The following is a 26,962-nucleotide window of genomic DNA, read 5'->3' as shown; positions in this document are numbered from 1 at the left end:
CACATTCAACCTTCACTCAAAACATCAAATGGATTTCACTCATCTCATGGCGGAAGCGGAGCGCGAAGAACAAGAATACTACGAACAACATCGTGCCGCTTACGAAGCATATGTCGCGGCGAATACCCCCCGCTCATCCTCCTCAACGCACTAGATCAAATCGCCGCTACATCCATCGTGACCGGGAGGGAGCCCACGAAAGGCTCGTTGCCGACTACTTTGCCGACCATCCGCGGTTTCCGGCAGATTACTTCAGGCGCCGTTTTCGCATGTCAAAGCGCTTGTTCATGCGAATTGTGCGAATTGTCAACACATTGTCCGTACGTGTTGAATACTTTCAAACAGGTGTAGATGCAGCCGGCAGGCAAGGTATCACGGCGTTGCAGAAGTGTACGTGTGTCATCCGACAACTCGCTACTGGGCAAACTGCCGACATCTTCGACGAGTATTTGCATATCGGTGAGTCCACTGGAATCCTTTGTTTAAAGAATTTTTGCGAGGGCGTTCGTTCTGCTTTTGGGGATGAATTCCTTCGGGCACCCACCACCGATGATTGCCAACGGTTGCTTCGTCTTCACGAATCAGTCCATGGCTTTCCTGGAATGCTTGGCAGCATTGGAGGTGGAAGAATTGTCCGACTGCTTGGAGGGGGCAACACTTAAGCGGTCACAAAGGCGGCGGCCCAACACTTATCCTTGAGGCGGTCGCCGACTATCGCCTATGGATTTGGCATGCATATTTCGGCGTTGCCGGATCCAACAACGACTTGAACGTGCTCTATTCTTCACCACTCTTCAATGATGTGATGAATGGTGTAGCACCGGCGATCGACTTCACCATCAACGGAAATACATACCGCATGGGTTACTATCTCGCCGATGGTATCTACCCACGGTGGTCGACGTTCGTGAAGACGCTACACAACCCGAGACGGGTTCTTTTTGCGCAGCGTCAAGAGTCAGCGCGGAAGGACGTCGAAAGAGCCTTCGGGGTCCTTCAAGCTCGATTCAACATTGTGAAGGCCCCGGCTCGGCTGTGGTACGTGAATAATATCACCGACATCATATTCACGTGTATTATATTACACAACATGATTATAGCAGACGAAGGGCCGAGGGCGGCTAGCTTCTACGACGAGGACGAAGCCGGAAGCTCAACAGCGAGGTCTCCCCCACGCCGAGGCGAGCATACGACGGTTGGCCAGAGGATCAAGACAAGACACACAATGCGCGATACTCGAATCCACAATCAACTACAAGAAGACCTAATCAACCACATGTGGGCGAAATTCGGCAACGAGTAGTGGTTTTTTTAATTTTTAGGATTTAATTATGTAATTTTTAATTTTTAGGATTTTAATTATGTAATTTTTCATTTTTAGGATTTTAATTATGTAATGTTTAATTTTATTTGTCATTTGTAATATTTATTGTGGTTTTTAAATGAATTTTAATATTATGGAAATGTTATTGTTTAATTGAATTTTAAATTAATTGTGCTCGTCCTTGCGGAAGAGCACAGTTGTGGGTGTTGTGCTCTTGCCAGAGAGCAGGCATGAATAGTACCGCCCTGGCCCATAACCGTGCCGCTGGCAAGAGCACGGTTGTGGATGCTCTTATCACCTTACGTTGTTTCAATCCTCAACGACCCGATCTTGATCAATTTAGCATCTCCAATGGCGGCGTCAGCGTAGGCACGCCGATTTTTCGCAGACGCCGGTGCTGACGCCGAACCATTGCAGCCGGCGTCAGCGAAACCGGCGCGCCTACGCCGATTCTTGGACTGACGCCGATTCTGACGCTGACTCTCACGGCGCCATTGTATGCCCCGAATCGGTGTCAGAATTTTATTTTATGTTTTTTTTATTTTTCGAAACACTATATATACGCGCTTTGGACGTCAATTTCATTCGCACCACTTGTATTAACGAGTGGAGGAGTGCCGGAAATGCTGGGACCGAATCAGGTCTGCCGTCTCTCGATTTTCGGGTTTGTACGCCAACGCCCTCCGCATGCGGACCAGTGGCCAAACAGAGGAGGATTGCGGAGAGAGCCTACCCGGATCCCGGGAAGTACTACGACTTCACCTACTGGACCTCCTACCTTGTGCTCCACGAGTCGGAGAAATTCCGGGCAGGTGTCGAGGCTGGCTGGCCGAAGAAGCAGAAACTGAACTATACCGGTGAGTATAGCGGCAGCAGTGGTGCCCACGACCTCCCTGAGACGGCCCAGGAGCTCCCGACCCCTCATTCGTTCGGTCGCCGACCTCGCCCGGTTGGCCAAAGGCGGGCGCAACGAGAAGCGAGGGGGGCACCCCGAGTTCCCAGGAGGTGCAGTCGGCATCCCCCCTCGGCAGGTCCATCGATGAGCTCAAATTCTTCGCGCGTCAACAAACGCGCGCTCAAATGGTGAAGACCTTAGCAGACTTCCGGACGGCGGTGGACCCCGAGGAGAAGACTTATCTTCGCGTATTGCTCCGGAGCATGCGTGAAGAATTTGAGGGGTTTCAGAGCGATACCGGCGGGAGTAGCGGCGGCGTTGGGGGCGACGGAGGCGGCGGCGGCGAGGACGGCGGCGAGGAGTGATTTTTTATGTATTTTTTTGTACTTTTTAATTTTTGTATTTTTTTTAAATTAATGTACCTTTTTATAAATTATTGTACTTTTTTATAAATTTTAATATTATTATTCAATTTTCTTGTATTTGTCTCGTAAATTAAATTCTGTATGTTGCTACGATTGTAAATTAAATTATATAATTATTATTAGTGATGTGGATAGGCTATGAGAGGGCTATGAGAGGGCTATTGCATGTCCAGTTGCATGTCAGATGACATGGCAGGAGGATTTTAGTGCAGATGATATGGTAGTAAGAAGACTATGAGAGGGCTATTGCATGCCCAGAACCATTGGAGATGCTCAGCCTTCATTTGCATCTCAACCTCGGATGATCTCTCTCTCCAACTCTATCCCTCTTTTCTGCTTTTCCTTTTCCTTGCATTTATTGTCCAAGAATCAAGTCAGAGTTTCACCATTTAGTAAGAGAAAAATCACCAAAGTAACCAGAAACAACAATCGGGATTTGATTAATTGTAGTGATTTAGTTTGTCTCAGCATTTATTTCCAAAGATAATCTTGGCTCAAAGGCGTAGTAGGTCATTTACACAAGCTAGAGAACAAAAGATAAATTCAAGATTCCTCCTTCTAGTGAAAAGATTTGATTTTTTATTTTATTTAAGTTAAAGGCATGCACAGAAATGAATAATTGATTGCATTTCTCCATATCAGCTCGTTTCTTGAATATGCTTCAATTTGTTAGTGATTGCAGAAAGGGAGTAGTGTAATTGTGTGTGTATTCTTCCTCTGGTCTTTGTAGTTGTGTGTGGGGTGAGGGTTTAGTGGCATTCCTTTTAATGGTGAAGATGGAATGGCCGTGATGAAGTGAAAATGGAGGAACTATTTTTGTGATCTTGTTTAGCGTTGTCACCTATGGATCAGGTGATTTGGAGGACTAGATTTGGCCATGGCTTCCTTTTCTCGATTCTTGAGTCTCGAATGCTGATGAGTTTTTGCTTTTGCTTATCATAATGACTAGAAGATTGTGATTCTTGTAGTATCTTGATTGATTGATTAGGTGATTCTTGAATCTCGAGTGCTACTGACTTTTTGTGTTTGCTTCTTGAATGAGTACAAGTTTCTTAAGGTGGTGCTTGGTTTGCTTATGAATGAATGTTATGTTTACTTTCTCCGAATGACTAAAATGTGTTTATGGTTGTGTTCACTGATTCTCGAATCTTACTTTCTCAGAGTTTACAAGCGGAAATACAAAAGATTATTACAATACAATAGGAAGTACAATCTAACTATCTAAGTACAAGTTACAAACGGAACCCTAGCTAGCCAGGTCCTATACCCTCTTCATTTTTACAAAATTAAAAATTAAAATTACTTTCTTCATTTAAAAATTTAAGAAATAAGAGGAGTTAATTGTAGTCTATCATTAAGTAAATCTTTTTCTAATTCTATATGAACATTAATACCCTCTCGGATTCAAAAATATTACTACTACTTCAAACTTAATAACAAAAGAAAATGATCAGCTGCGAAGAGCTCGAATACACCGAAAATGGCCGCCGCCAGCGCTCCAACTCCGTCGTCGACGGCTGAAATTGCCGAAGCTCCTGAACCTCTGCCCTCGAAGCTCGATAATTCTGAACCGGATTGCCCACGCAAAACCAGACCAGGACTGAAACGCCTCGCTCTCACCTTCACTGTTCTCTTTTCTTTTCTGTTAGGTACAAATCATCGCAAATTATTTCAATCACACTGTTTCATCTTTTTTGTTGTAGTTGTTTATAGGTTACTGCCATATTTTGCAACCGCAGGTCTTCCATTTTTGTTAAAATCGGTAGAAATCTACAGATCGCCGCTGCCGTTCCGAGAAATCGATGATTTGTCCGCCGCAGTTGAGTCGATTCCTTTGCAATTTCCTTGCAAATTCCGAGCGGTATTTGTTGGTATAGGAGGATCTTCATTTGATGCTAATGAATTATCGGTTAAGATTGAACATCAAATGCGGGAAATCGCTGCCAAGGATTCAACATCCTGTGGTGCTTGTACCTATAATTCATCTGTTTGTGTAGTCGTAGAAAATGGCGCTGATTGTTTTCGTAGTGACAATGATTTCAACTGGAAGTGTGGAGCGTTGAGTGAGCTGAACAAGTATGAGGATTCAGGGGAATATAATGATGAGTTGTTCGATGAGTATTTGCATTCGTTGGTGGACGAAAGTGATAGTCGTGGCAATGGAAATAATGTTTATACGATGATAGTGGTGAGGAGGGAAGGACAGAAGGATGTGAGTGCAGTTGTTGGGAAATATAGGCATGGGTGGATTGTGGGTAGAGTTTCAGAGGAGGAGGCGGTGAAGAAGGTGGCCTCTGTTTTCGTGAAAGTGTTTGTGAATGGTGGAAAAGAGGAAGGGTCGATTAGTGGGGAGTTTATGCCTGTGGGAGCAGATGGGAAGATAGTGCTTTCATTTAATTTGCTGAATGCTGATCCTCATGATTGGACTTATGACTGGTATATAGCTTATTTGATGTGATTTTGTTAGGAAAGTTGCTTATGATGCAGTTATTGTAATTTTTTTGCAATATCTTGTTCTTACAACAACACTGTTTATATTACATGGTTTTTTGTAATCTTGTTTGTTATTTACAGTGTCTGGTTATGCTGCTAGTTTTGTTGATTCTTCATTGAATGCCGTGATAGAGTGTCAGCTAGTAGCTTATGTTTAAATCTACTTCACTACTGTAACTGAAAAATATTTTCAATTACTTATTTCTGCAGGGAATTCCAAGAGATAGATGATAATCTCTTGGCTCCAATTCTCGAGTATTTGAAGCCTCTAGCAGATATAAGCGTGGAGAGTCAGGTCATGCTCAAGCTTTGTTTCGTGTCTATTAGTGTTTAAGAGAATATGTGTGGTAAACTATATAGCTTGGAATTATATTTGTGAACTCCTTGTTAGATTTTGTATCTAATGAATTTATCACTCCAGGTTGATTAACTATTGTACCATCTTTGATGAAAGAACAGGTCTTGTACCACACTCCAAAGTCTTCGTTTTCTTACTGGGATGAAACGCTGGGGAGCTATATTTTCACTACAAAAGATCTTCCTTTCTTTGTATGTTCTCTCAACACTTCCTCTATGGGTATCCTGATCTAAGGAAAAAACAAATATTGTGCAGTTTGTATGTCGGGTTGCATACCATATTTCCTCCTATCCGCAAGGACCGCAATTAAGAAAAATGAGCTGATGTATGCTTGCAGCATCAGTTCTCTGTTTGGAACTTATTAACTTTCTTAATTTCTTGCAATTGATGCATGCTTAAGGTTGAGGGAAGAGCCATATTGCAGTATAACATCTGCATTTATTTTTGTATTTTGCTGAAGATTATATCTTGTAGTACAATTTCATTTTCTAGTAAGCCTGCTGCCTGCAAATCATGGTAGCATGACTTACTCTCTGTGTTACCAAATTTTCATGTTTGCTTATTCTGCCATAAAATGAACAGTAACTATTTATTTTAAAACTTGTCATCAAAACGCTTATATGTCCAGATATTGTAGGTAAACTCAAATGAGTGGCATTTGGATACATCAGTAGCAGCAGGAGGACGTTCGAAGATCCTCCATCTTGTGGTGTATAATCTTTAACTCATTATTGCTTTTCATTGTTACTAGTATATGTAAAATTATGTAATATTACTGCTGTCAATTTGTGTTTAGTTTATAATCTTGAAGTACTTTGGTCAACGTAATGATATCATACACTCCTGTGAGATAGTAACTTAAGGGAAAACCTTGAAATCAGACAATTATTTGCATCTACCAACAGCTAATCTGATTGATATTCAATATCCTGATTGAGTCTGTGATTCGTTATTAGAAACTATTGAATGTAGTTTCCTTTCCTTTTGGTTCTATTTGCTCTCCCAGGTATGTCCCATCTTCAACAGAGTGTCCACTTCAATTGCAGCTCCCTAATGGGAAAATTTCTAAATCAAATGGCTTTATATCCCCGGTGAGTTAAGTTTGCTTTAAAATTTAAATCATTGTTTCTTTACTGTGTTTTACCCTTCAAACTCAGTTTTTCTGTATGTGCCAAATTTTCAGATGTGGGGCAGTGTTGTTGTTTGGAACCATGCAGCTTGTTTGAATGGTTCAAAAATGGAGACTCGTGTCAGGCATATGATTTCTTCTGAGGTCAGTTGCAATTGTTAAGTGATCTTGTTCTGAATTCTCATGTAATCGTGTTTATGTTTTAAAAATTGTGTTATTTTTCTTTTTCCATTTTTTGTTCATATATTTCCCATAGAAAAGTTATGTAAGCTGACTAGTTTGCAAATGTTACTGCACTAATTTTTCTAGCTAAGCTACTCAAAAGATATAAGGTTTAAGTAGAAAAACTTTACCATGAGTATATTATCCTCAATTGTGACAACAGGACATGAGGAAAATCTTTGAAGTCTTCATAGGACAGCTACGACAACTCTTTGGTCTGAAGTCCAAAGGCATCTTTCGTGATGCATCAGGCACAATGCGACTTTTGACCAGTGAAAGTGGCTTCACAGAATGGTAAGCAAGTCTATTAGCTGGTTCAGCGTAATATGGCAAAAATGACAAAAAGCTTGTAATTAGATGTGGTTTCTTTAGTTCTAGTCGTAACATGCTAATATTTAAAAGATTAGTGACAGTATTATATGCCGCTAAGAATGAAAATATTTTTTTCATTATGCTTTTCCTAAAACATGTTGGAAGTGTTTGGAATTCAGCCACACATTCCCCGTTTAGTTAATGCCTTTTTTGTAAAGAGTAATTGTCTAGGGAAATTGATAGCATGTGTACTTTCTGATTATAAGGGAATTGGATGTATTATCACGGCAGCACACATGTTTTAATCTTCTTCAGTGCACCACCACTCTTGGATCTCTTTCTCGACTGGTAAGCCATACTTTCTTTATTGGCTTATAGTTTCAGCGTATGTCCTTGTCTTTACTACAAGCAAGATATTTATGCAGGTCCAGTCACTTCCAAGAATGATTATTAAGGAGGAAATAGGAGAACAGGTGAATATTCCATGTAATATATTGGTTTTAGTTTAGTGGAACATTATATGATACCCAATTCCATTAATTGAGCAGGTGAGGTACTCTCTTGAGGCTGCAAAATTGGCTTTGAGCAACGTGTCTGCTGGAATTTACGACGCTTCTGCCGGTATGATGGAAGCAATATTTTCTGCCATTGAAATGCAGACATGTTCTAACCCATAGCTCATACATTGTTTTTGTGTCAGTATCCTCAAGACGAGCTAGATCCTTCGCGGAGGATGCTTTCTACCATCCATCCATGATGTCCGTGAGCTATTACTCATTTGAGCACTGCTTTGCTGTCTACTCGGTTCGTTCTCATTTTACTTAAACTCACTCCATTCTTCCTCTACAGCCAGCAAAATAGAATTAAGTATGTTGCTTGCTTCATTTGTTTAGAGGCAATTGTAAATAATACACTGTTGATGTTGAACCTAGCCACGATTAGGCAATCTAACTCTATCTGCTGTCGACAGCCCTTCTTCCTGCCGGTTGCGCTGCACGTGCTTCTGGCAGCCCTTAGAGAATGGAAAAGGTACAAGCAAGAAAGCAGAAAGTTTAAAGCATGGAAATCTAAGAAAGATTAGAGTTCCCTCGCCACAATGAGATCATATACAAGGGAATGTTTTTAGTTGATTCTGAAGCTGACAGTAGCAGCACATCGACAAAGCAAATACCGGGGTCGTCGCGTTGGCCACGCTTGGTTCAGTGCAGTTATTTTATACGTTCAGTACCTCGTAAATTAAAATAGACAGTCATTTGTGTATGCTTAGGGTGTGATTCCTGTATGGACAATATATTTTCATATTTTGCACAACTTAACATGTTGATTTTCTGATTCGCATTGCATTCATGAATTTCTAAACTTCGAATATACTGCTGTAAATTAAAACACCACCTTTAACAAGTTTTAATGAATTTAGTAGGAGTTTGTAACTATTTATAAATGTTTGCATAAATGTGAGTAATACCTAGTTTCTACGTAAGTGATTAGTGAAAATAGAATATTACTTTCCAAGGGTCTCACATGTTGGATATTTTAGTGTCATTGGATTAACTTGATTGATCAATATGATCATAATTAGACATTAAATAAGTTGGAAGTGCGGAGTGTACACTTATTTGAATTCGTTATGATTAGAAGGGGGTTCGGCCCCGAGTAGCGGGGTCCAAGGGGTAGAGCCCCTGGCTGGGGTCGAGCTCTCCAGCAGAACAAGGACAACTTATTTGTGATTTGTGCCTTTTTCGGGCACGTTCGATCATCGTAAAGTTTATATAACAGTATGATCATTGCATAACTTATAGTAGATCTTATTTAATTACCAGTAGTTAGAAATCTCACATAGGTCTCCATAACTCGAAATTGCAGAGTGTTTTTTTGTTGCAGACAAAATGTTTGGAGGAAAAATTCTTGTGGCTAAAGTTTGAATGTCAAATTTGAACCAAGTATTCTAAATTCTTGATTGGGCTTTTGGCCCAAATTTAGTAAGCCCTTCATATCTAGCCCAATCACAATACATGAATTGGACCAACTCTTCAGTCTAGTAATCTTCCATAGGTGAAATAATTATAGAGTAATCCACAATATTAGTGTAATTTTAAAATTTACTATGCTTAACATTACTCATGTAAGCAATGAGAAAATATATATATATATATATAAGAGAGGCGATATTTTATTTAATTTGTGAGATTATCAAAGTAATGATCTCTTACTATTTAAATTTTCTAATTGCATCAACAAGAATTAAGGAAAATTTAAAAAGAATAACAAGCCACGTAATTAGAATTAAAAGAAAGAATTATGGAAAATTTAAAAAGAATAACAAGCCACGTAATTAGAATTAAAAGAAAGCTAAAGTTGTCTCAGAAAAATATAGTTGCAAATATAAGTGAGTTGGAATGATAATCGAATCAGAAACCACGTCTTCTCCGTGCCGATCGAAGGCCGGTAGGAGGCGGGTTGCCAATGAAAAACTGAAGTAGATCCGCAGGTTTCTCTACATCCGCGGGTTTCTCTACCTCCGCGGGTCCCAGCACTGCATCTGGTAACTCAGTTGTAACCACGGGTCCCTCCTTAACGAGAACTATATCCTGGGCTCCGCGCATTGTATCGAATACCTCATCTGTGTCCAGTTCAGCTACTACATTCCTTAGGTGGTTTTTGAACCGATTTTCAATGTCTTGACTCGATCGGATGATGAGGAGCTTTTCCATTTTCTTCCAGCTATTTTCCTCCTTCTGAAACTCGCGGAGGATAATGTTATTTTCTTCTTCTATAAACGGGTAGTCCTCCGGCGACCGTATACCCTTAGCAATGCGACCCCATCGGTGACTGCACGCGCTAGTAGTTCTCTCAGGTAGTGCGTTGCGTAACAGCTCCCAATCATTTCTACCGTGGTTTAGCACATGTGTGTGTAGAATAATGTCTTCCGCACGTGTCCAGCTCGCCATACCCTTTCCCTTACACTCTATACATATTACATAAACAAATAATAATCAAAACGAAAATTGATAAATAATATCATACATATTTCTTAAACTAGCAGTACATATTACATCAATTTCCAAGCTGACCTGGCAGCTCGACCCCAGCCAGGGGTTCTGCCCCTTGGACCCCGCTACTCAGGGGCGCTGCTCCCGAACCCCCATCTAATCATAACGAATTCAAATAAGTGTACACTCCGCACTTCCAACTTAGTTGATGTCTCATTATAATCAATCAAGTTAATCCAATTACACTTAAATATCCAACACCACATTTATAACTAATTTCAAATTTGGCGCATTCACCCAAAAAAGGACCAAACTTAAAATTTTCAACTAATAAGGAGTATATAAAGAGAAGGAATAGTCGTTATCTCAGTAATCCCCCAAACTTAAATGTCGTTAATCCCCCTCCCATTGCGAAGGAAGCTTGTCGACGATTCCACACCACCACCACCCTCTTTACGCTTTCTCCCATCGTCTCTGTCAGGCCCTACATTATTCAACACTTTCGGTCTGTCTCCCATCTCGGCCGCACATTTCCCACCCTTAATATCAGCTTCTTTTCTTTCGTTAAATTTAAGTTTTTAATCTCTAACATTTAGACCAACACTCCATTATGTATGTTCATTAGGGTTCCATCCGTATCCAAGAATTTATAGGGGATCAAAGCGATTGGTAGATTCTATACACTTCTTGAACACAAATATGCCGCCACATACTTATTTGGTTTTGTATGATCAAGAACTTGACTAATTGAAGCATTATACGCATACAAAAATTTATATTTAGGAATTGCCTGTTAAGGAATTGAAATAGGGTAGACATTCAATAAATTGATTTGATTTGATTTGATTTTAACTGTACGTAAAATTTGTATTAGGAATTGCCTATTAAGGAATTGAAATATGGCATTCACTGAATTTATTTGTTTTAATTGTATGTATGATGTTGGGCTTTTTGGGACTATACCATATTTACTAATTGCACATTGTCTATGCCGATCAATTTACATGTTATTTTTTCTTGGGCTATATTTGGTTTCTTTTGGAGTACCTACTACTTCTAAAGATATCTTCGGTGGTTTTTTTTTAACTACCATTGCACCTTAAATCTCTGTCTAGGAAAGAGTATTAGTTGCTGTTTATGAAATTAAATATTCTGCTGTCAAGAAAGAGAAAATTTGTGGACAATGTTTGAGGTATAGATTATGAATCACCAATTGTAGGAGAATTTTAAGTATTTTTGCTATGATAAAATTTTCACTAGAGTTTGGTTATAAAATTTTCATTCTCTCTAAAAAAAAAAGGAAGTAATAATTGTTATAAGGAGACTTTCTTGTAACTTCTATTGGCAAAATTTGGCTATTACTGTTTCTATGCATCATATAAATAACCTGTATGGAAAACATAAAAATTTGTGATGGCTACATTTGTTATGTTCACACTTTAACTCCTAGTTCCTTATGCAGATTGTTGCATGGTTGGCGCTTGATTCCCCTCGAGATAAGGAGCAGTAAGTTTGGTTATACTTGGAGCTCTTTTCGGGTTTAAATTGTGGACAGAAAGTTTCATGGAAATTAATGGAAAGGGTCTAGCAATTACTTGCCAATGTAGGGAAGGCTAGATCTTTGTTTTGTTGGAGTTCGTCATTTGTTGATGGAGTGTTGCTATTTTGAACGAAATTGGGCTGAATTAGGAAGTTTTGGCGTGTTGTGGTTGGATTGGAGATGTTTTGAAGATGATATTATCTTGCGGCATATAAGTTAGGAATTTGAGAAGTTCACAATTTTGCCCATTTGAATAGTTGCAGGGCTGTACTGAGCCAATATGATTGATGGCCTTTACTTTTTTTGTGACTGGGAATTTGTTTGGGAAGAGGAAGAAGCCAAGAAGGGATAGATAATGGGTGTGTAGAATATTATTGTGAAGATTGTTACTTTATTCTTTCTGGGCTTTTATTGTATATCTCTTCTTGCCTGCATAACTTGGATTTTGTTTGATATTAGGAGAATTTCTTTTTTGTGTAAATTGATGTAATATGTACTGTTAGTTTAAGAAATATGTATGATATTATTTATCAATTTTCGTTTGGATTATTATTTGTTTATGTAATATGTATAGAGTGTAAGGGAAAAGGTATGGCGAGTTGGACACGTGCGGAAGACATTATTCTACACACACATGTGCTAAACCACGGTACAAAGAATTGGGAGCTGTTACTCAACGCACTACCTGAGAGAACTACCAGCGCGTGCAGTCACCGATGGGTTCGCATTGCTAAGAGTAAACACTCACCGGAGGACTACCCGTTTATAGAAGAAGAAGAAGAAGAAGATAACATTATCCTCCGCGAGTTTCAGGAGGAGGAAAATAGCTGGAAGAAAATGGAAAAGCTCCTCATCATCCGAACGAGTGAAGACATTGAAAATCGGTTCAAAAACCACCTGAGGAACTGGACACAGCTGAGGTATTGGATACAATGCGCGGAGCCCAGGATGCAGTGCTGGGACCCGCGGAGGTAGAGAAACCCGCGGATGTAGAGAAACCTGCGGATCTACTTCAGTTTTTCATTGCCAACCCGCCTCCTACCGGCCCTCGATCGGCACGGAGAAGACGTGGTTTCTGATTCGATTTATCATTCCAACTTACTGATATTTGCAACTATCTTTTTCTGAGACAACTTTAGCTTTCTTTTAATTCTAATTACGTGGCTTGTTATTCTTTTTAAATTTTCCATAATTTTTGTTGATGCAATTAGAAAATTTAATTAGTAAGAGTTATCATTACTTTGATAATCTCACAAATTAAATAAAATATCGCCGCTGCTTATATTTTTTTTATTTTTTTCTCATTGCTTACATGAGTAATGTTAAGCATAATAAATTTTAAAATTACACTAATATTGTGGATTACTCTAATTATTTCACCTATGGAAGATTACTAGACTGAAGAGTTGGTCCAATGCTTTGCCAATTTATGTATTGTGATTGGGCTAGATATGAAGGGCTTACTAAATTTGGGCCAAAAGCCCAATCAAGAAATTAGAATACTTGGTTCAAATTTGACATTCAAACTTTATCCACAAGAATTTTTCCTCCAAACATTTTGTCTGCAACAAAAAAACACTCTGCAATTTCGGTTTATGGAGACCTATGTGAGATTTCTAACTACTGGTCATTAAATCAGATCTACTATAAGTTATGCAATGATCATACTGTTATATAAACTTTACTATGATCGAACGTGCCCGAAAAAGGCACAAATCATAAATAAGTTGTCCTTGTTCTGCTGGAGAGACGCAGCGAATACTTACATGGACATATCGAAGATCCCAGATTCAATCCATCCGGTAGGCCCAGCCGTGCGCCTCCAGATATGCTCTCACGGCTTCTTTTATGGCCAAATTCGGTACCAACTGAGACGGATGCAGCGTTTCACGGGTAATGGGGTCAAATTTACCCACCTAACAAATGGAAAATTCAGAAGTCACACTCATATACACACGCTGATGAGTTATGATGGAAATTACGATCATGTGAGTTCAGAGACGCGATTACTCACCTTCTGGAGGTGATCGAGGATCACTCCTCTTTCGTATGTCACCCCACTCGGAGTGATCACAGGATCACGCAAAATATCCAGAGTGATTTTACAACAGAGGTAGTCTGGCACCTGAAAATCAATATATAGAAATTTAAGAAGACGGGTAATCATATGAACATACAAAGACACCGATGCTCACCTCCGTGGGGGTATCATCCTCTGTAGCTTTCTCAAATACTAGGTTCAAGGCTTTGATTTGATCTTCAGCGCAGATGTGAGTTTCATCGACGAAACCTTGTTTCCTAGAAGCATCGCTTAGGGCTTCTTCACAAGCTTCTCTGTTATGCACAGTAAGCAATGCAAGGGTAAAAAACAGACATCACGCCATACCATAAAAGCACACGCAGAGAAATTTTAAGAACGGCAAAGAAGAGAGACCATAAGATGGAAATTACTTTAAGTTTCGAAGCTCCCAAGATCGCTTGGTGGACTCTTGTTCCCATAAAAAGTATTTTGCCTTCGCGAGCTCTTGCCATATTTCCTCTACCATGTATCCTTGGGGGTTTGCACCCCTGCCAAGATCCAGCGCCTAACATCATGCGTCACGAACAACCAAACATCATTTTCAATAAAGGCTCAATGATCCAAATAAAAGAACCATAATGATGTATACCAGTCACCCCAATTCATCTTGATCTAAACATTTACGCAGCCAAAATAGTGAACACGAATCACATGCAAGCATACGAACACAGATCTTGGGCCTCGAGGAAACGAGAGCTCTCACTTATTTATGTAAACCCATCATACCTTCTCCAACTCGATCACTCCTTTCGCATATTCTTTCTTTTGCAGCAGAGCAAGACCGAGCATATAGTGTGCCTGAAAGGAAAAGGCATCAACAATTAGTTGTAATTACAGTTCGAAAGTTTTTAGATCGGTAAATATAGAAGTATAGCCACAAGAAGTCAAGAATATCTCAATGTTTCATATCTAATATTTCAACAGAGTTGTTCCTGAACGCAACAAATATTTTCAAAGGAAGCACCTGCAAGCTAGTTAAAAGTTCAGTTATTCAAAATTCATGAAGGCAAACAAGTTCCATAATAGTTTAGCTTTCCGTAACTTCCAAAGAGAGCTAAGAGAAAATATGTTTGTTGTATGTTGGATGTTAACAAAATAAGAAAGGACCATACATACATACATAGTTACGGGTATACATTTTACCATCCAAAACTTATCAGTCGGAAAATATGTTGAACTATAGTCTAAGAAAACTAAAAGACAACAGAATCCATCAGTGGTTTCACCAACTTCTGCGCCCCCATGCAGAACAAGTCTATAAAATTGAACACCGATGTCCCCTTTTCCTACCAGAAAATATCAACATTTTCCTCACTCTGCCTTAAGGAAACGAAAAATGATTAGGTTCCAGCAGCATCTTATCAGGAACTAACAACAAAAATCACTGCACACATGAATTCAAGGCTACTTTGCCAACAATGTCCAATCATATCGTGTCTAAGACTAGGAAGAGTAAACAAATAATGAATCCTAGAACTTTTTTCCTTCCCAATGCTTTTGGTTCATTCGATTACCCACTTATTTATACTACTAAGGAGAGGTGAAAATAACATGTATAGCTTTGGAATGGAGATTCTTTTAACTGAATGGCGACAGCAACAGATGTCGTATTCCTTCATAATGCAATCAACAATTTGCTTCATTTTCAATTAGCCCTTGCCCTAGCTTCTTTAGGGGTTACAACCTCGAATCCATCGAGGATGATGCCTAATCATTTGTTTCTCAATTCACACACTCTCCATCTTCACAAGTACTAATTTAATTTTGATGATTCACATAAACCTCAGCAGAAATAGCAAAATCACAGATAATATGATGGTCACAAATGAACAAAGAAGACCTATAAGATTGTGGCAGAGTGTTTACACTCCATACCTTTACAGAATAGTGATCGAGCTGAATCGCTCTCCTGCAATCCTCCTCCACACGCGCCCAGTCACTGCAGATAACGAGAGTGAGAAAACGAATGAAAACAATAGCTCTCAAACAAAGATACGCAATGAAATATTCTCAAATTGAAACCGGAAACGAGTTCAGTGACCGTACATACTTCCGCTTGCGATGACAGAGAGCGCGATTGGTCCAATACACCGCCACATCGGGGCAGAGCGCAATCGCCTAAGGAGAACCGAGCTTCTTCAGCAACACGAACGCGAGAGAGAAAAAAGGTAATCAGTTTGAAATAACTACCTCGGTATAAGCATCAATGGCGGCGCCTAACCGATCCTTCTTGAAGTACGTGTTGCCGTCTTGCCTCAGCTGCTCGGCTTGTTTCGCCGCCATTGTTGGCGACATGAACGAGTGAATAGGAGAGGGAAAATACGCGGATTCAGAGATTTGCTGATTTTGCTACAGATTATGAATGCGTTTGGTTATAGTAATATTAATATACTCGTCCCCCAAATTGGAATTAGATTTGAGTTAGTATTACAAATAAATTAGTTCTAGAATGTTCTATTCTAGTTAAATTTGTTTGTTTATCAGTTTGGTCAATATTTATCTTCATATTTATATGGTTCATTAAATATACTATTAATCTGACATGTGACCCATCTCAAATCTGATTGGATGATGAAAAATTTATAAGAAACTTGGTTTGGTCTATATAATAAAAATTATAAGAGGACTTTTATACTACATTTACTCCAGAAGTTTCTAGATTAAAAAATTTATATGTTGAACAAAAGTTTAATTTTGTCGAAAGAGGAAACGTGGAGTATCATTTATGTTTAAAAAATACTCCACAATACTAAATACTAGTATTAATAGTACAAAATGTAGACTACATCACAAAAATTTTCTTTTTTATGTATGCAGAGTGTTTTCTGATTCGCTTCACAAGCTGTGTCAAAAATAACGAAGCACATACTATACACAGAGAAGTAGACTAATTATGTTTATTAAAAACTCATAATAATAATAATAATAATAATAATAATATATTTTTTAAAGTACTTGACTACAAGCACATCTTAATTGGGCCGACCCAACCCCCATTAAGAACTGACTTAGATCCAGACCGGCTGAGAGTAAATGTTTGGAGTATAAATGTATAATATACGTCGTGCTCAGAATAATTTAATTTGGAGTCCGAGTTAGCATGTATTAATTATTTTACAAATTACTAGATTTGATTAGAAAAATACAGTGAACAGTTTAAGACTGATAAATTGAATATCGAGATCATACACTTGTAGATACAAATATAGATGTCGAAAAAATAGGTTTAGAATTTGAGCCTTGAAGGTCGCTCTAACGAATTCAGAAGACTAAAAATTCAAATCAATTCATAACAATAGAACTGATAATATTCTTTATAACAAACATTATTTAGACCATAATTCTCCGAGAACTTAAGTATCTCAATTCACACTTTTCAAACAAACTGCATTTGAAAATAACAAAAAGATGGAACTGCAAGTTTAAATGAAGTTCAAAATGTCTTGATTGCATATCACATAATTCCAAACCAAGTCGAATAATTCAACTCTCCAGTCAATAACCTGGATACTAGTAAGTAAAAACATTGACAAAAAAAATAGTAAGCAGCAGTGCTGTGCAACACAGCTTACTCGTCTTCCTGGCTGCGGAGCCTAGCCAGTTTGTTGGTAACCACAACGTCTAGCTGAGCCGCCCGCTCAACGATCTCCTTTCTCTTCCTGGTCGAGACATTGTGTGCAATCTCAGCACAGTACTTCCTGGCAACGAATGAACAACATAGCAGTGTTATAACCCACAGTTGCTCTGGAAATCAATCTAACAGTAAATGTAAAGCAGTAAAACATTAGAGATAACACACAAACAAATGTACCTGTTGTGCATCATAAGGAGTTCAAGCTCCTTAACGTTGTGGACCAGGAATTTTTTAAACCCATTTGGCAAATAGTGACGGGTTTTCTTGTCGCTACCATAGCCGATATTGGGCATCAACGTGACACCCTTGAATTTTCGCCTAACGCGGGAATCAATACCCTTGGGCCTGCGCCAGTTTGTCTATCACATGAAAAAACAAAGTGAATTAACACGACAATTTGACAATAGACCATCTTCATACAAATAATAGAAACTGAAATTAATCCTAGCAGAATTTTAGCAAATTCTACTATGGACTAAGCTAAATTGCTAATGTCAAGGAACATGCTCATAAAAAATTGTAGAGGCCATCTGTGTAGATATTACTCACTCCCACTTAACACAATCACCAACAATAATTATCAAAATGAGTCCTAAAACAAAAGCAATATCATCATTCTACTATAAATTTAAGCTAAAAGCAAAATCTAAAAATAGAATCAAAGAACAGAAGTATACCGCTAGGCACGCATATCTGTCGCTGTGGTGCCTCTTAAACTTGGTGACACGCTTCTTCACAACCTTTTTGTTCAACAAAGGAACAGCCATGGCTTCTGCAAACACAATAAATAAATTCAGAATCATGAATATTAATACAAATACTGCACATTCCCATAATTTCCAGATTCGCAAAGAAACGTTCAACTAACGACACCTATTAAATGAATAAGTCATTTTCTAGTATTAATCAAGCTGTAATGCTTCTGTTATGCATATATAAATCAACAACTGAACAAAAATAGAGACTATCTAGCTACAGAGATACTTCTCTAAAATGAACGGCGAGGAATCAAATTGAGACTACTGCAGAAGATAATTCATCGATACATTTATCAAAACAGCTCTATTAGCAATCGAGAAGATTAAATCTTCGTAAATTTCGGATTGAGTTAAAAAATAGATATCGATTGAGCTAACAAACAACAATGAACATGACCGAAATTGTATCTATGCAATCGGAAATGAAGAAACAACGGCGGCAGACCTGGGGATGCGGCGGCGCTGGATCTCCTCCTTTAGTGTCTCGACGCTATGCGAGAAAACTATGAGGTATTGGTCTAGGGTTTTGAGCAATTTATACTGTGAATAAAGCTGAGTTTTGAATTGGGCCGAAATGAAATTAGGCCTTATCGTCACTGGGTTGAATTTTATTTTTATATTTATAAGGAAATTATATTCTTGGTCTTCTTCTTTTAATAATAATCTTTGTATCTTATAAAATAAATATTGCTCTATATTCTTAGCCTTCTTTTTAAAAGAGTTTGTTAGTACTACTATTTAGGGCTGCATTTGGTAGACTATCCATGTTATGGCTACCTAGGATAATGGCCATGATATGCATCATGGTTTGTGCTATTTATATTTTTAATTAGTGTGTTTGGTGCAAAATAAGTGTATATAGAATAGGTATCATGCTAAAAGTTATGTATACTAAAATAACCTCAATAATACTATATATGTACAAGTAGAGAATTGGAAAGATGGATAAATCAGTATTTTTGTTCCAGTATTTTGCTCCAACTCATAAAACTATTAGTTAACATATAAAATTGTGTGTTAATAAAATCAAGGTGAACTGGTGAAGCATAAACTTCAAATCGGACTTCCTCGGATCATAAAAATAACACGAGTTGTTTATTAAGATTAATTAAGTACCTAACACACAATTAAAACTAGAAAAAAGGCTTATAAATTGTTGCAAGATAGCTACCAAACACCCCTTAAATTATAAAAATTACTCTACGTCACCTTTACTCTTTGTTAAACAGTGTCATTTAATACTTTTTAATACACTTATATTTAAATAATATGTATTCATCACATTATTTACCATTTTTCTAAATGCACGTGACTAAAATAAATGTGTCGAATGTTAGGAAACTAAAGCACAAGTAATCACTACTCTATAAGCAAATGATAGTAATAAAATGCTAACTTTAAATATGATCTATATCATTAGAAAATGTCAACAGATGATAAAATAATAGCAACATAAAATGTCAGCACAATAACAATACAGCATCAACTGTTGACGTGTTGATATTTTTTATTGTTGTTACTTTGTCATCTATTGACAATTTCAACATACCCAGATCATAATTTTGAGTTTATAAAATGTTTAGAGCTTGCATTTAATCATGTTCATATAAATAAATATATGAATTATATACTAATTTGATACTCCATCATATGTAACAAATAAATCTGATTATTATTTGGGTGATATTTATGAATCATTACTGGTGTGATTATGAATTGACCCAATATATATAGTCCAAAATATTGCAATCCATATTAATTGATGGTCGTTCTCGTTCCCCCAACGGTTATAGTAGTACATCTTAAATTAAATCTACGCCACTCTCTGACAATCATGGGCCACTATAATTAGGGGTGAGAATAAAAACCGGAAACCGAATATCCGAACCGAACCAAATCGAAATTTTGAAATTCGGTTCGGTTTTTTCGGTTTTTCGGTTCGGTTCGGTTCGGTTTTAAAAATAAAAAAAAATCGGTTTTTCGGTTCGGTTCGGTTCGGGCGAAGAAAAAAACCGAAAAATCGGAAAACCGAATTATATATATATTCTATTAATTTAATATATTATATTATACTATATAATATATATATATATATTCTTTTAATATATTATACTATATAATATATATTATATAGTAATATTAGTTTTATATTATATATAAATATTCTATTAGTATATATAAAATAAAATAAAATACACATATATAAATATATATTTATATTATATTTATTTTTTCAGGTTTTTCGGTTTTGTTCGGGTTTTTGATTTTTTAAGTTCGGTTTTCGGTTTTTTGGTTTCGGTTTTTCGGGTTCGGTTCGGTTTGGATTTTGAACTAAATTCGGTTTATCGGTTTTGGTTCGGTTTTGGCAAAAAACCGAACCGAAACCCGAATGCACACCCCTAACTATAATGAATTAAAGTCCATATTGAATTATGGATTGTCACTATAATTAATAAACATATACACCAAGTTAATATCTAGCTACTTAAATCAACAGAAACAAATATCTAAGTAAATTATGACTACGAGTTAATAAATCTACTTTTCTTTAACATTTTTCAACTCAAATTTAGAGTTATAGTATTAAAAAGTACAGTACTACATTTTGTGTTTTACATCACATAATATAGTGTATTTACGTTAGATGTATGTGAAATAAATTGCCAAGATATATTCCTCCGGTGTAGTTGATTGATAATTTAAACGACGAGAGTGGATAGGACCGGGATGCATGAAGTCACGTGAGGGTGGAGACTTCTAATCATTTATTGTTCATCTTATTGTTTCAAGTACGATTTACATATTTTCTAGCTACATATTTTCTAGCTAGAGGTGTCGTTTCTTGCTAAGATTGGGGTTTTGATTATTGTTATGATTTTACTGACTTAATTTGTCTTCTTGTTTCTAGCTTTCCCACAATGCATTATTTGTTTGCTTTTGCAACTGTTAGTCTCGTGTGAAAAATTGTCGCTCAAAGTTATTGTATTTTTGTTTTGCTTTCCTTTTAATTATTCAATGATCTTGCTTTGCTAGTGTTTAACTTGATCATAATTCTTCTAGATTATTTAGAATAAATCGGCGAAAAATTTGTAGATCATTTAATCAACTAATGGTAAAAAAAAATTGTTAAAAAAATGAGCAACATGCATATAAACGCATTAAAGGTTGTGGGGTATAAAGTAAGTAGAATTTTCCCAATTGAACATTAAACTCTCATAACTCTACATAAACTCCTCAAACCCCACCAATATCCTCCTCTTCTTCCTCGACCAATCATGGCGCTCACCTCCGCCTCCCTCCTCCTCCTCGCCGCCGCCGCCCTCCTCTTCCCTCTGGTGATGCCACAATCATGCAAATCCCAAACATTCTCCGACGCCAACACCAAATTCGCCAACTGCGCCGACCTCCCCACCCTCAACGCCGCCCTCCACTGGACCTACGACGACTCCGCGAGGCCCGGCCCGAAGCTGAGCGTCGCGTTCGTCGCCCCTCCGGCCCGGCCGGACGGCTGGGTCGCGTGGGCACTCAACCCCACGGGCTCCGGCATGGTCGGAGCCCAGGTGCTCGCCGCCTTCTCCGGCGCCGTGAAGACGTACAACATCTCCTCTTACGGCCCGATCGCCGAGTCGGAGATCGCGTACCCCGTCACGGGGAGGCGGGCGGAGCACTCCGGCGGTGTGATCAGGCTGTTCGCCACGCTGCAGCTGCCGGCGGGGAGCGGCGGAAGGGCGATCAATCAGGTGTGGCAGGTCGGCGCGGTGGTGAAGGGCGGCGTTCCGGTGAAGCATGAGTTCTTGCCGGAGAATCTGAATTCGATGGGGTCTTTGCTGTTGACGGGGGCGGAGGGTGGTGGATCGATGCCGGCTCCAGCTCCTGCGCCGGAGAGTGGCGGTGGTGGGCCAACTCCCAGCATTCCGAGAGGGAATAACTTGGGCGGCGGTCGGAGGAATCACGGCGGCGGCGGCTTTTTTGGGATGGTGCTTCTAGGGGTATTTTTGGTATTTTGAAAATTAAGTATTTAATTCAAATTCACTAGTATTTTTGTTGTTGTTACCACTGCCTTTATTTTGATTATTGTTAAACCGAATTTTGCTGTTGAGATGTCTTAAACACTAATCAATCTTCTTAATTTAACTTTTTTTTTAACACAAACCTTTTGGGAACAATAGAAATCATACCTGATGGATCCGCGAATTTCTGATGTTAATAAATGCTGGTAGAGAATGAAAATTACGACACAAAGAATTTACGTGGTTCGATTTACTGAGGTAAATCTACGTCCACGGGAAGAAGGGAGGGCAAGATTGTATTGCTTGATCTGGGATTACAGCTTACAACACAGACTTGCTATATGGTATTTTATCTCTAGAGAGCTTAACCCCTTTCTATCTGATCTAAGTTCTATTTATACATTGAACTAAGGTCGTGGTTTGCAGCCCCACTAACAAGATCGTGGGTGAGCAATAACTGCTCAATAACTGCTTCGTACCACTAAATAGATCGTGGGTATAGCGGAGGTCGTGGAGGCCTTTCATGAGTCCACTAACTCCTAGTTCGGTCGAAAGCTGAGACCGAACTGCTGGACTTTACCGATCAGCTCTTGCCGATCTGAGAGGAGAGCTTGACTGGTCGGCTTTTACCGAGCTGTAGGCTGAGTCCGAACTCTTTGGTCGTGCCGAACTCTTTGGTGCCGAACAGATACTCTTTCTTGGGCTCTGGGCTGATGGGCCGTCACTATTATTGGGCTTGCCATTAGGGTTTAGTTCGTACCCCATCAATACCCCTTGGTGTTACTTTTCTATCAAAAGTAGGCTGAAACTCAAATATTTTTTATTTAAAGAAGGAAGAGTGAAAGAAAAAAGACAAAAAAGTATGTTAAACAAACTAAAACCATATATATGCACATTGATTGCTAACAACATTTCCATACAAAATTATGCTTGAGGATTGGTGAGTTGCATCATGGAATCATACCTATTCCTAATTTCTACCTAACTAATTCCTATATATATAGTAGTACTATAATTTAATTAAGGTATGGTTGTACAATCCATCTTAGCTATGTTTAGTAGCTTAAAAGAATGTTTGTCGTTACAAAGTATCCAATCAACAATGCTACGTGACACCAGCCAATTATAGAGAAGTGAGGAAAACAAGAAAAATGTAATTTTAAAGTTTATAAAAGAGGGTACAATGTATGAATCCATGCGAAATTACATAGTGTATGAATATATATAAAATTAAGGTAGCTACAACTAGAACTGCAATTAATATTAACTGTGGAATTTCACCAAAATGAATAAACGAAGAAACTTTTTTCTTTTTTTATTATTTTTCTAGTTTAATTGCATTCTCCTACGTGGAACGATAATCCAAGTGATTGCTTCCAATAATATAGCAATTCCTCCTAAAACGGCAATCACCACAATGTATCATGTAGTTCTCCACATTTCTTGAGGCTTCAATATGTCAAAGCCTTTGAACACATTGGTGATGCCGAGCGCGTATCCGATTACGTGGTGATATATGTTCCAATATGGCCTATACTTGTGGCCTTTTTTGGGTCTCAAAACTAATGCAAACATCTGCAAAACGAGCACGATTAGAGTCCGTTTTCTAATCAAAACCAACATTAACATTGTTATAAACTTAGTCGATCGAGCTTGCTATGCTCGAGGAATGATCACCTGTAGAGTAGCTAGGGCAAATAGGGTAATGCCAATATTGCGATGGAAATCATGTGTGATGCCCTTCGACTCACCACCGAGCTTCAGGCCCGTGCCCCAACGGCATAGGCCGAAACTTGGCCAGAAACATGGAGGTAGAACCACGCCGGATTGGCTGACGGAAATACCTAGCTATCACGATACCCGCCGGAAACATAAAGCCCCAGCTAATAACATTTAGTAGCCCATGGATCTGAAACCAACATTCATAATGTCATATGTAACTCAATTTTTTTCAAATTAAATAAACACATGACAATACTGTATTGCTCTAGAAAAATCCCTCTATTCTGGAGTACTTGCTTGTTTCATTTTAAAACATACTACCTCCATCCCACATTAAGTGTCCATATTTGACTCCGCACGAATTTTTAGAAATGTAAAAGAAAATGGATTGAAAAAGTTAGTGGAGTAAATGGTCTCACTTTATATATTACTTTTATAATAAAATGTGTGTGGAATAAGTTAGTAGAATGTGTGGTCTACTTACCATTTATAGTAAAAGTGAAGTGGACTCTTATTGTTAGGGGCGGACGTAGAAAAAAATATCAATAGGGGCTGAAATTTATAAATTTTGTTTTAAAGTATATTTTTAGGTGTTTTAAATCATTTGTAAGGGCTTTTACATAATAATGTACACTAAATTTAGATATATTTCAAAATTTTATAAAAGAAAATAGTGTTAATTTTTTTTATTGAGGGTTTAAGCCAATCCCTCTCTATCACATGGGTCCGCCTGCTTATTATGGGATGGACTAAAATGGTAAATATGGACACTTAATGTGGGACGAAGGTAGTTATAGGAGTTGATTTGTAATTTCCTCCTTCATATATATGATATAAATATATGAAGTAAATTTAAAAAAAAAAAAACAAAAAAAAAAAAAAATGTGGGACGAAGGTAGTTCGTATGAATATGTATAAGAGAAAATTAATTGAGTCTATGATAGTAAAAACTCACATTTCTCTTTCTACTCTTCCCATTGGCACCGGCGGCTCCGGCGGAAGCCGCGGTCCCCCTCACCAAATCAAGTCTCCCTTTGGCCATCAAATTATCCGGGTCGGAGCTGTGCTCGAGCGGCGTCTCCCCCTCGACCTCGCTCCCCACCTGCCACGCGTGGTTCACCACCGTGATCCCCGTCTCCGGCAGCAGCAGCCTCGCAAACAGCGTCATCACCCCTCCACCGAACTCCGCCGCCCTCTCATTCACCGCAAACCACAGATCGTCGGTCGGCGCCGCCAGCGCGTAGTCGGAGACGTTGAACGCCTTGACTGTCATCCCGCCCCCGGCGCCTGCGAAAGCGGCCATGGCCTGCGAGCCCCTCATGCCGGAGCCCGAGGGGTTGATGGCCCACAAGATCCACCCATTGGGCCAGGCCGGAGGGGCGACGGAGGCCAGGGAGAGGGCGGCCCGGGCCGGGTCGTAGGCCCAGTGGAGGGATGCGCCGAGGGCGGGGAGGTCCGCGCAGAAGGGGTAGGTTTTGTTGCTGGAGAATTGGTGGGAAGAGCACGGCGGCGCGGGCTGGGAGGGTGGGAGGAGGGAGAGGAGGAGGAGAGCGGGGGGGAAGCCATTGGTGGGCGGAGGAAGGCATGGTGGCGGAGTTATGTATGTACTTATATGTATAGAGAGAGAGCGGCGGAGATGGCGATGGAGTCTGCAGGATGATCCAAAGCTTCGTCGAGGGGCGGCTATGGTGGTGGGATATTTGTGGATGTTGGATTTTGTGTGTGTGGAGCCGAATATTTAAATGCATTGAGATACTAGTAGTAGCATATTTCAACTAATGAAAAAATGGACTTGATTTTAATTAAAATTACCAAGTTTGGTCAGATTACCCTCTATACACGGTCACGATTTTTCAGTATTCGTCATTGTATGAGGATGATGTTTTCTCGAGCAAATGCGAGCACATGCAAAAAATGCATATAAAATGGCGCAAATATAGGGGTGGCAAATCGAGCGGATTTGGTCATTATCGGGTCAACCTGATAACGATTCAACTCAATAAGGCCTAATCCAAATCCGATCTGTTAAGGAAACTGTCAATCAACATGAATTCGACTTGCTACCTTCAAACCCGAACACAATCCAAACCCGACACGAACCCGATAGCGACACGATATAATATGGGTTGACACGACCCGAACCCGATATTACACGAATTAAACTTGATATTACACGATTTAATCTAGTTTTAAACTTGATTTATATGAAAAAAAACCACTTTCCACGATTTAATTTTGATTTACAAGAAATTAGTAAAATATTATTTTTAAATAAATAATAAAAATAATAATATTATTTATTAATTGGTTATACGTATCCAACCTGAACCCAACCCGAATTTTTCGGGTTCTTAACGGGTCAATCCAATAAGGACACACCCAATAAAACTTGATCCAAACCACATTATTTTCGTGTCGAATTAACGTGTCGGGTTAAAAATTGTCAGTCCTACGCAAATGTTTACCAACGTTACTAAGTTGTCGACAATTATGTTAGCAGGGTCATGTTTGATATCCATAATAAAACCATTATAAGATCAATACTTCGAACTGAATAGTCAAACTTGGTCTTTTTTGTGCGAGTAGATTAATTATCGTTTTTAACTAATTTTTTTCTTCGAAATATTTGTGCAAATCTAGACGTACACTAGTTAAATGCATCTTGTGCGAACGATTAATTATCACGGCGGTTGTGACAGCCCATAAGCTTGCTCTTAATTCAGTGTAAAATAATACCATATGCATAGCAACTTCCTTCTTCATAGATTTTGATTTGTAAGAGATGTCGTTGAACATGTATATCATATAGTACTAGTATATAAATAGGGGGAGCGTTATTCTCCTTTTCACATCTTAGATCCTTTTTCCTTTTTAATATTACGCGTTAGATCTAAGGCATCAACGGATCAGATTGATTCTATAAAACTGGTTCCGTGTTGCATTATAGAAGGTGGTTGTATGCATTACAGGGTTATTATTGACATTTGACGGAAAAGTAACTGCCACATTTTGGTATCTGCGAATAATGCACCACATGGTCACGAGTAATGCATATAATTGACTATATAAT

General features: G+C 38.7%; 5 protein-coding genes and 1 pseudogene across 10 annotated transcripts; 2 read left to right on the top strand and 4 right to left on the bottom strand.

The window, feature by feature from the left end:
* The first annotated feature begins 4,017 nt into the window (after positions 1-4,017).
* On the top strand, positions 4,018-8,526 carry LOC121785890 (GPI transamidase component PIG-S-like). The gene is made up of 13 exons (XM_042184357.1): positions 4,018-4,293; positions 4,384-5,080; positions 5,348-5,432; positions 5,597-5,686; positions 6,133-6,206; positions 6,502-6,586; positions 6,679-6,768; positions 7,010-7,140; positions 7,425-7,506; positions 7,584-7,631; positions 7,707-7,779; positions 7,859-7,962; positions 8,129-8,526. Exons 1-13 carry the CDS (start codon positions 4,125-4,127, stop codon positions 8,237-8,239), a joined length of 1,839 nt encoding a protein of 612 aa, XP_042040291.1. The 5' UTR covers positions 4,018-4,124; the 3' UTR covers positions 8,240-8,526.
* A 652-nt stretch (positions 8,527-9,178) lies between these two features.
* Positions 9,179-16,140, bottom strand: LOC121785891 (E3 ubiquitin-protein ligase CHIP-like). 6 transcript variants are annotated; one of them, XR_006047082.1, is made up of 10 exons: positions 15,959-16,140; positions 15,819-15,886; positions 15,644-15,707; positions 14,495-14,566; positions 14,140-14,273; positions 13,884-14,022; positions 13,703-13,813; positions 13,455-13,604; positions 10,230-10,304; positions 9,179-10,123 (listed from the first exon to the last, which is right to left on the bottom strand). XR_006047082.1 is itself a non-coding variant. In XM_042184359.1 (9 exons), the coding sequence occupies exons 1-8, from the start codon at positions 16,061-16,063 to the stop codon at positions 13,479-13,481; spliced, it is 819 nt and encodes a 272-aa protein (XP_042040293.1). In that variant the 5' UTR covers positions 16,064-16,140; the 3' UTR covers positions 9,179-10,123; positions 13,455-13,478. The 6 variants fall into 6 exon arrangements, 5 of the variants coding, with proteins under 5 accessions (XP_042040293.1, XP_042040295.1, XP_042040296.1 ...); XM_042184359.1 differs by lacking the exon at positions 10,230-10,304; XM_042184361.1 differs by lacking the exons at positions 9,179-10,123; positions 10,230-10,304 and adding an exon at positions 11,283-12,687.
* Positions 9,567-10,106, bottom strand: LOC121786976 (MYB-like transcription factor EOBI). Its single transcript, XM_042185565.1, has one exon. The coding sequence runs from the start codon at positions 10,104-10,106 to the stop codon at positions 9,567-9,569; it is 540 nt and encodes a 179-aa protein (XP_042041499.1).
* Positions 16,141-17,189: 1,049 nt separating the features above from the next.
* LOC121786024 (60S ribosomal protein L32-1-like) lies at positions 17,190-18,743 on the bottom strand. The gene is made up of 4 exons (XM_042184533.1): positions 18,606-18,743; positions 18,080-18,174; positions 17,580-17,761; positions 17,190-17,466 (listed from the first exon to the last, which is right to left on the bottom strand). The coding sequence occupies exons 2-4, from the start codon at positions 18,167-18,169 to the stop codon at positions 17,337-17,339; spliced, it is 402 nt and encodes a 133-aa protein (XP_042040467.1). The 5' UTR covers positions 18,170-18,174; positions 18,606-18,743; the 3' UTR covers positions 17,190-17,336.
* Positions 18,744-21,373: 2,630 nt separating this feature from the next.
* LOC121786023 (auxin-induced in root cultures protein 12-like) lies at positions 21,374-22,294 on the top strand. The gene has a single exon (XM_042184532.1). The coding sequence runs from the start codon at positions 21,436-21,438 to the stop codon at positions 22,165-22,167; it is 732 nt and encodes a 243-aa protein (XP_042040466.1). The 5' UTR covers positions 21,374-21,435; the 3' UTR covers positions 22,168-22,294.
* A 1,058-nt stretch (positions 22,295-23,352) lies between these two features.
* Positions 23,353-25,564, bottom strand: LOC121786022 (annotated as a pseudogene).
* Between the last annotated feature and the right edge of the window lie 1,398 nt (positions 25,565-26,962).

Source organism: Salvia splendens, chromosome 22, assembly GCF_004379255.2.
Source record: "Salvia splendens isolate huo1 chromosome 22, SspV2, whole genome shotgun sequence".
NCBI lineage: Eukaryota > Viridiplantae > Streptophyta > Magnoliopsida > Lamiales > Lamiaceae > Salvia > Salvia splendens.
Note: the sequence above shows the minus strand (reverse complement) of the source record. Positions and strands in the feature narration are given on the sequence as shown.

Bases quoted from the DNA above. Each gene is read 5' to 3' on its own strand.
- LOC121785890 (XM_042184357.1), top strand. From the start codon at position 4,125: ATGGCCGCCGCCAGCGCTCCAACTCCGTCGTCGACGGCTGAAATTGCC. The intron at 6,207-6,501 runs GTATAATCTTTA...TTGCTCTCCCAG, and splicing joins AAGATCCTCCATCTTGTGGT to GTATGTCCCATCTTCAACAG. The intron at 7,632-7,706 runs GTGAATATTCCA...TTAATTGAGCAG, and splicing joins AGGAGGAAATAGGAGAACAG to GTGAGGTACTCTCTTGAGGC.
- LOC121786976 (XM_042185565.1), bottom strand. From the start codon at position 10,106: ATGGCGAGCTGGACACGTGCGGAAGACATTATTCTACACACACATGTG.
- LOC121785891 (XM_042184359.1), bottom strand. From the start codon at position 16,063: ATGTCGCCAACAATGGCGGCGAAACAAGCCGAGCAGCTGAGGCAAGAC. The intron at 14,274-14,494 runs GTATGATGGGTT...GCATGATGTTAG, and splicing joins GAGTGATCGAGTTGGAGAAG to GCGCTGGATCTTGGCAGGGG. The intron at 13,814-13,883 runs GTGAGCATCGGT...ATTGATTTTCAG, and splicing joins AGGATGATACCCCCACGGAG to GTGCCAGACTACCTCTGTTG.
- LOC121786024 (XM_042184533.1), bottom strand. From the start codon at position 18,169: ATGGCTGTTCCTTTGTTGAACAAAAAGGTTGTGAAGAAGCGTGTCACC. The intron at 17,762-18,079 runs GTATACTTCTGT...TTCATGTGATAG, and splicing joins ACAGATATGCGTGCCTAGCG to ACAAACTGGCGCAGGCCCAA. The intron at 17,467-17,579 runs GTACATTTGTTT...ATTCGTTGCCAG, and splicing joins CTCCTTATGATGCACAACAG to GAAGTACTGTGCTGAGATTG.
- LOC121786023 (XM_042184532.1), top strand. From the start codon at position 21,436: ATGGCGCTCACCTCCGCCTCCCTCCTCCTCCTCGCCGCCGCCGCCCTC.